The sequence below is a fragment of the Hyla sarda genome, chromosome 9 (genome assembly GCF_029499605.1).
Source record: "Hyla sarda isolate aHylSar1 chromosome 9, aHylSar1.hap1, whole genome shotgun sequence".
NCBI lineage: Eukaryota > Metazoa > Chordata > Amphibia > Anura > Hylidae > Hyla > Hyla sarda.
This window is the reverse complement of record NC_079197.1, coordinates 17,157,153-17,165,500: the sequence shown is the minus strand read 5'-3', so window position 1 is coordinate 17,165,500 and position 8,348 is coordinate 17,157,153. Positions and strand designations below refer to the sequence as shown.

Here is an 8,348-nt window from a genome sequence, read left to right as displayed (position 1 = left end):
AACGGCCCATCGGCCACAGTTGTATCCAAGACCTGATGGAATAAACTCAGAGTAACTGCAGTTCCAGTGCCTCCTCAGTTTTCTCCTTACCAGTGAGTAAGATATAGAGATGTTTTCCTTTAGATTTACAATATAATAGAGCTAAGACTAGGTTCACGCAGCTGTTTACATACGACCCGTTTCAGGGTCCGACCGGCTCCAAAAAAAAAAAAGAAACAGGTCATATGTAAACGGCTACTACCGGGTCACGACGGACCCCATTCACTTGCATTGGGTCCGTTGGTGACCCAGTAATTTTACAGGATTTTAGCAGAGAAAAAAATTGAGCTTGCATCATTTTTTTCCCCTGCTAAACTCCCGTTTAGTGATGATCGAACTTACAGTAAATTCGATTCGTCACAAACTTCTCGGCTCGGCAGTTGATGACTTTTCCTGCATAAATTAGTTCAGCTTTCAGGTGCTCCGGTGGGCTGGAGAAGGTGGATACAGTCCTAGGAAAGAGTCTCCTAGGACTGTATCCACCTTTTCCAGCCCCCGGGAGCACCTGAAAGCTGAACTAATTTATGCAGGAAAAGTCATCAACTGCCGAGCCGAGAAGTTCGTGACGAATCGAATTTACTTTAAGTTCGCTCATCTCTACTCCCGTCCTTCTGGCCGGATTGCTGACGGAACTCCGAACAGTGGAGTCCGACGGCAATGTGAACGAGGCATAACTTGAATTTGTAAGAACCAATAAAGAAGAGGCAGCCATACTGTGGTAGAAATCAACATTTATTAAACTTCCGTCACAGTCATCCACCCCTTGAGGCGCTGGGACAATTTTGTCCCCGAAGACTAGAACAATATTTTCAATTGACCTCTTTGCGATCCGGCGATCAAATTATTTTTTTACTGTTGTTTCCTTCATGTAGTTGTATTATACTTTGTTGTGTGGACGAGTTGTCCTTGTATATTATCATTTATGTTATTTTTTTTTTTTTTATTTCATCAAAAATTACAAAAAATAAATAAAAAATTCCTTGGCCTTTAAAGGGGTATTCCAGGAAAAACCTTTTTTTTTTATATCAACTGGCTCCAGAAAGTTAAACAGATTTGTAAATTACTTCTATTAAAAAATCTTAATCCTTTCAATAATTATCAGCTGCTGAAGTTGAGTTGTTGTTTTGTGTCTGGCAACAGTGCTCTCTGCTGACATCTCTGCTTGTCTCGGGTACTGCACAGAGTAGAATAGGTTTGCTATGGGGATTTGCTTCTAAACAGGGCAGTTCCCGAGACACGTGTCATCAGAGAGCACTTAGAAAGAAAAGAACAACTCGACTTCAGAAGCTCATAAGTACAGGAAGGATTAAGATTTTTTAATAGAAGTAATTTACAAATCTGTTTAACTTTCTGGAGCCAGTTGATATGTATATATATAAGTTTTTTCCTGGATAACCCCTTTAAAGTGTACCTGTCAGTTTATAAAAAAAAGTCACATGTCTTAGAGACAAGTCAAAAGTTTTGACCGGTCGGGATCTGAGTGTTCAGAACCCGACCGATCACTAGAATGGGCGAGGAGAGAGGCGCGCGCTGACCGAGATTATCCCATAGACTTATATTGTAAGTTTGTATAGCGAGCTCTTCTTTCAGCTCATTGTTAGCCCCTGACCGATCAAAATTTTTGACATACCGTATGTCTACAGCATATCAAAAGTTATTTTTAAGTGACAGTGCCCTTTTTAAATATTTTTTTTTACATGTTCATTGATTTGGCGGAGTCTGGGGTCCGGAATTTCCACGCCAAAACATTAGCGGCGGAATTTCTGTAGTGTGAATAGTGCAGCAGAATCCTATTGAGAACAATGGGAAGCTGCTGCACCGGATTTTCCAAGCAGAATGTACAGTGTGATTGAACCCTAAGGCAGGGTTCACAGTACGGAAATTCCGGTGCAGCAGAGCCCAATTGCTGGCAATGGGACCCCGTTGCACAGTGCGCACCGCAGAGTTTTCGAGGCAGATTTTCTGCCCCCTGGAAAATCCACTCGAAAAATTTCGCCTGAATATTGAACCTGCTCAAGGTTCTGGTGGAATCCAGTCCGCAGACATTGCCGTCTATTAGGACGGCAATGTCTGCGCGGTCCAAACACCAAATGATTCAGTTAGCGCTGGCCGCGCTCGGACGCTTCGGACGCAGTGTTCTGGTGTAATGGTAACAAAAAGTTAATAAATTGTACTACATCCCATAAAACCACCCCATGCCTACTGCTTAGCCATCATACAGCGCCATGGCATAAGTCAAATGGCGCTTCTCGTGTGTCATTTCCTTTTCTAATGCTGATCAAATACAGTGTTTCCCAACCAGGGTGCCTCCAGCTGTTGCAACACTACAACTCCCAGCATGCCCGGACAGCCTTTGGCTGTCCGGGCATGCTGGGAATTGTAGTTTTGCAACAGCTAGAGGCACACTGTTTGGGAAACACTAAAACAGCACCTTGGTGATCTGCCTTGGGGGGGGGGGGGGGGTCTGATCCTATTTCGGGGAGACAATCCAGGAGGGTAGGCAAATATAAAACTAATGTCTGCTTCCATTGTGTCCCATGGAAGAAGTAAACCGGAATCATGTAAAATATATTCATTAAATTGCAACCTTGGGTTTTACAGCAGGCTGTAAAATGCAGTCTATCCCGTACAGTAAGGAAGAAGCTCGCCCTCTGCTGGCGGTTTTGGAGAACAGCTCCTTTAATGATAACTTTGGCAGAAGCTCTTGCATTGAGAATTGCCATGCAATTTTTTTTTTTTTTAACCAATATCAGATACAAGCACGATAACTTTCATACCTAACGTCTTTCTTGACCTAAATATTAAGGCATTTGCAGTGAAGCGGCGTCTCGAAGGCCGAGAATAGAATCGGCGGGCGGGTTACACTGTGTGCGTCTCCACCCAATGACACAACCGCTGCGCGTAACGGGAGGGGCTGACCGTGGAAAACTCCTGGCCGTGGTATCGCATACTCTTCCACAAGTGTTCTAGTCTTTTCTTCAGGCCGTACACCGTGAATATGTCAATGATTCCAATGAAGTATCTCATCTCCGGCCCGTCCATCACGTGCAGAGGGTTCTTGTAATTCGGAAGAAGGCGACGGTTTTGAGCCATGACTTCCGAAATATCAGACACGGTGCTGAACTGCTGCCCGATTTTTTTCATGGGCACGCGTCGGCCCGAAGTCACGTCCGGGGTGTCGCTAAACTCCGTCCCCTCTTCGGTGGATTCACTTTCCTCCTCTACAGTGCCGGGAATGGAAGCACACTGGGATGTTGTAGGACTACCCGTCCCGTTTACAGACCTGGAAGGCACAGAAGGATCAGTTCATCAGTTCAACAAACATAAGATGTAAAAAAAAAAAAATTATTAATATTAATAATTAATTTTGCCCCAGAAACAGCACCACTTGTCTCTACAGGTTGTATCTGGTACTGCAACTCAGCCACCATTTGCTTGAATAAAGAAGAGCAGAAATATGAAAGTGAAACAGTTTTTGGGGCAAAAAAAAATATTATAGTTTCTATAGAAGTTTTCTGGATTACAAATGTTTTGTTCAGTGGATTTATGCTGCATTTACCTTTATTTAAAAGAATGGGCATGCTGAAAAGGAAGCGGTCAGGCCTCCTGCGGCCTGTGAGCTTGAGATCAGTTATGTCAGAAACTGCCATAAATGATAGAAGAAATCTACTCCAGCTTGTAACAGGCGTAGATTTCAGCCCAAGTGGCACTTATGGTAACGTAAAGGGGTACTCCTGCAGAAACCTTTTTTTTTTTTTTAAATCAACTGGTGCCAGAAAGTTAAACCGATTTGTAAATCACTTCTATTAAAAAAATCTTAATCTTTCCAGTACTTTTTAGGGGCTGTATACTAAAGAGAAATCCAAAAAAGAAATGCATTTCCTCTGATGTCATGACCACAGTGCTCTCTGCTGACCTCTGCTGTCCATTTTAGGAACTGTCCAGATCAGGAGAAAATCCTCATAGCAAACATATGCTGCTCTGGACAGTTCCTAAAATGGACAGAGATGTCAGCAGAGAGCACTGTGGTCATGACATCAGAGGAAATGCATTTCTTTTTTTGATTTCTCTTTAGTATACAGCCCCTAAAAAGTACTGGAAGGATGAAGATTTTTTTTATAGAAGTGATTTACAAATCTGTTTAACTTTCTGGCACCAGTTGATTTAAAAAAAAAAAAAAGTTTTCCACAGGAGTACCCCTTTAAAATTTCTAAAAATTCCATTCACCTAGTATGTGCTAACTAATGGGTTTTGGTGTCCTCCTTAATCATGGGATAGCATGTTTTAATTTAGGGTACGGTCCCACGTACCGCTTAGGTAGTGTATTTTACACTGTGCAAAATCGTCTGCAGCAGCGAGAAATACGCTGCGTATTTTCAGATGATCATACACACAGGGCTAGCCAGCGGCAGCACAGAGTTTTCAGTGAAGATTTGTGGCGGAGCCTCCAATCTTCACTGAAAATGCAGGGCTGCTGCCAGCTAGCCCTGTGTGTATGATCATTGGAGAATTTGCAGTGTATTTCCCTCTGCTGCAGATTATTTTGAGCAGCTGCCTAAGTGGTACGTGGGAAGGTACCCTAAATGAAAACATGCTATCCCATGATTAAGGAGGACACCAAAACCCGTTAGTTAGCACATACCAGGTGAATGGGATTTTAGACATTTTAAGTTATTTAAATTTTACTTGATAACGATGGATAAACAGAAGAGCAAGTGGCACTCACCCGACAAAACGTCCAATCTGTATAGATGGGAAAAGAGTCCGTGCTCAGCAAAGCTGACTGACTAGCAAGGAAAGGCTAGCCTCTCCTTGACGGTCAGAGAGCTTTGCTGAGTACGGACTCTGGGGGAGGGGACAAATTGTTTGTGTTTTATTTCTACTATCACTTGTGCTGATAAATGTGGATCCTTTTACAATGTGGTTACAACCTCCCGTGCACCATGTAATGGAAGAACAAGGGAATGCCTTATATTGTGAAGAATTACTGTGGGAGTAGGTGAGCTGGAAGAAATCTGTTCCTGGTGCCACATTATCTACTGTATAAGCAAGTAAGGGGAAGTTGCACAAGTACCTCGCTGCATTCCAGAGTAAGACCTTAGGCCAGGCTTAAAGGGATTATCCAGGAAAAACTTATATATATATATATATATATATATATACAAAGAATAAGTCAGCCAGCACTTTAGTTGATACCAAACTATTATATGGACCTGGCCTACAGGTGCACGCTACTAGGCTAGATATACAGCAACAGAAGAATGCAGCAGCACACTGCCAGCACAAGGATATAGGTGCAACATGAATATGCAGTTAAAACATGGAGAGTTATACAGCTATGGTGTAATAGATGCAAATGTGAAACTATGAAATAGTGAGGCACTTAGCTCGCAAATTTGTCTCCGCCGGCGGTCAAATAGCTTGGACCGTCCCACCGCGATAAGGTAGCCTCCTTGTTATAACATGTTTTAACTGCATTTTCATGTTGCACCTATATCCTTGTGCTGGCAGTGTTCTGCTGCATCCTTCTGCTGCTGTATATCTAGCCTAGTAGCGTGCACCTGTAGGCCAGGTCCATATAATAGTTTGGTATCAACTAAAGTGCTGGCTGACTTATTCTTTGTCTGTATTGCACATACGGGGGAGGGGCTACCTCCATGTTGGCCTTGCACCCCACCCACCTCTATCAGGTGTATATAAGGTGTCTTGGATGTTCCAGACCCTGCCATGCTTACTGAACTGTTCACACAGAGGCATATTCACAGTGTAGGGTCCGTCCCAAGGAGGCTACCTTATCGCGGTGGGACGGTCCAAGCTATTTGACCGCCGGCGGAGACAAATTTGCGAGCTAAGTGCCTCACTATTTCATAGTTTCACATTTGCATCTATTATACCATAGCTGTATAGTCTCCATGTTTTATCTGCATGTTCAGGTTTCACCTATATCCTTGTGCTGGCAGTGTGCTGCTGCATTCTTCTGTTGCTGTATATATATATATATATATATATATATATATATATATATATCTCAACTGGCTCCAGAAAGTTAAACAGATTTGTAAATTACTTTTATTAAAAAATCTTAATCCTTTCAATACTTATGAGCTGCTGAAGTTGAGTTGTTCTTTTCTGTCTAAGTGCTCTCTGATGACACGCGTCTCAAGAACCGCTCAGTTTAGAAGCAAATCCCCAATAGCAAACCTCTTCCACTCTGTGCAGTTCCCGAGACAAGCAGAGATGTCAGCAGAGAGCACTGTTGCCAGACAGAAAACAACAACAACTCAACTTCAGCAGCTGATAATTATTGAAAGGATTAAGATTTTTTAATAGAAGTCATTTACAAATCTGTTGAAATTTCTGGAGCCAGCTAATATAAATTTATTTTTTTTTTTTCCTGGAATACCCCATTAATTATCAAGGTAGTTGAGTTGGCTACACCACAGTTGCCAGAACCCTGCAGTCTAGAGATTTCAGAGTGTAAAGCAAACTACAAATCCCAGGAGAACCTGCTGGCAGCAGACGTATGTGCATCATCATATCTTCCTTTAGTGATGGATTCCAGGAGGATGAGCACTTCTAATACCAGAAAAGGTCTGGACCCTTGAAATGCATTGTCAGATCTGTAAATTATGTCCATATTTTCTCCAGACTCCTGAGGCTAAGGCTGCATTTACACCTCGTTTTGTACATACGGGTGCCGGATCCGGCAGGGGGAGGGGAAAACCGGGCGCTCCCGTACCCCGGCCGGATCAGCCCGTGACTCCATTTACTTTAATGAGCCGACCGGAGTCAAACGGTGTCTCCGGTCGGCTCAGTTTTGACCCGTCTGTGGTTTCCTGACCGGACCTAAAACCGTAGTATACTACGGTTTTAGGTCCGGTCCAAAACCGGATACGGGTCAAAACTGAGCCGACCGGAGTCACCGTTTGACTCCGGTCGGCTCATTAAAGTAAATGGAGTCACGGGCTGATCCGGCCGGGGTACGGGAGCGCCCGGTTTTCCCCTCCCCATGCCGGATCCGGCACCCGTATGTACAAAACGAGGTGTAAATGCAGCCTAACAGAGGTTCCCCGCGGGGGGAACTGTTTTTATTGCAGACACTGTTGGATAAAACAGCCCATTCTAGCTGTTGCCTGTCCGAGTATGTTAGGAGTTGTAGTTTTTCAACAGCTGGAGGCACCCTGGTTGGGAAACACTAGTACAAAAGCAAATTGTACCTTTCCTAGAAGTGATAAATCACCTTTACATTTCTCAGCCAAGTGTCAAGAAGGCGGGGCCAAGCTGCTCAAGTGCCACAGCCTGGCTCACCTCCTCTGGCAGATGTGAACAGACCCTTTATCTGTGTTGCCTCCTCACCTTTTAGTGCGGACAATGAGGTTGGCCAAAGACCAGCTCTGGTTTTTCTCATCTTGATGTAGAGTCTGGAATCCAACAAGAAGACTGTAATCCAGAACATTGAGGTCCTGTAGGAAACGAGTGTCCAGCTCAGTCTGACGAATCAGCCAGGAACGTTGCTGGTCTGAAATAGGAAAGGAAAGGTTATAGTGTAGGACCCAAAAAATGAATAGTTACATTGTTCATAAGAATTAAAGAAAAAAGATCAGAGTCCATCAATGTTTAAAGGGGCACTCCACTGACCCAGCGTCCGGAACAATTTGTTCCGAATGCTGGGTGACGTCACGCCACGCCCCTCATGACATCACACCACGCCCCTCAATGCAATGCTATGGAAGGGGGTGTGGCAATTGCCACGCCCCCTCCCATAGACTTGCATTGAGGGGCGTGGCTTCTTTCATTTTTAACAAATTAAAGAAGCGATATGATTGGTTGCTATGGGCAACTGGGCAACTTTCCCTCTGGACAGGTTTTGATAAATCTCCCCCAAAGTGTCCATTGTGAGGGTGTACTGACAGTGATCCTGATATCTATATATTATCCTGTGCCTGTATTCTGTCCCTGCCTGATCCCTCCTGTACCATACTGTCTCTCCTGTGTCTGATCCCAGTTTACCAAACCTACACTTCAGTGCTTGACCTGGACTGCTGACTACGTCTTTTTGCCCGACCACCTTATGTCATCTGATCTGTTGGGCCGACCACTATCCACTTCAGGACCACTGCTGGGAAGTAACTTGGTACCCTCTAGCACAGTGGTCTTCAAACTGTGGCCCTCCAGATGTTGCAATACTACAATTCCCAGCATGCCCGGACAGCCGTTGGCTGTCCGGGCATGCTGGGATTTGTAGTTCTGCAACATCTGGAGGGCCACAGTTTGAAGACCGCTGCTCTAGCAGTAGTGGTTCAGCTTCC

The 8,348-nt window shown here is 44.1% G+C and overlaps 1 protein-coding gene across 7 annotated transcripts in view; it reads right to left on the bottom strand.

The window, feature by feature from the left end:
• Window positions 1–2,446: 2,446 nt before the first annotated feature.
• Window positions 2,447–8,348, bottom strand: part of PIP5KL1 (phosphatidylinositol-4-phosphate 5-kinase like 1) — a 29,480-nt gene continuing 23,578 nt past the window's right edge. For all 7 annotated transcript variants that reach the window (XM_056538940.1, XM_056538941.1, XM_056538937.1 and 4 more), the window contains 2 exons: window positions 7,396–7,558; window positions 2,447–3,322 (listed from right to left, as the gene is read on the bottom strand). In XM_056538940.1, coding sequence (XP_056394915.1) covers window positions 2,899–3,322; window positions 7,396–7,558 — 587 coding nt within the window. In that variant the 3' untranslated portion in view covers window positions 2,447–2,898. The remainder of the gene's footprint in view (window positions 3,323–7,395; window positions 7,559–8,348) is intronic.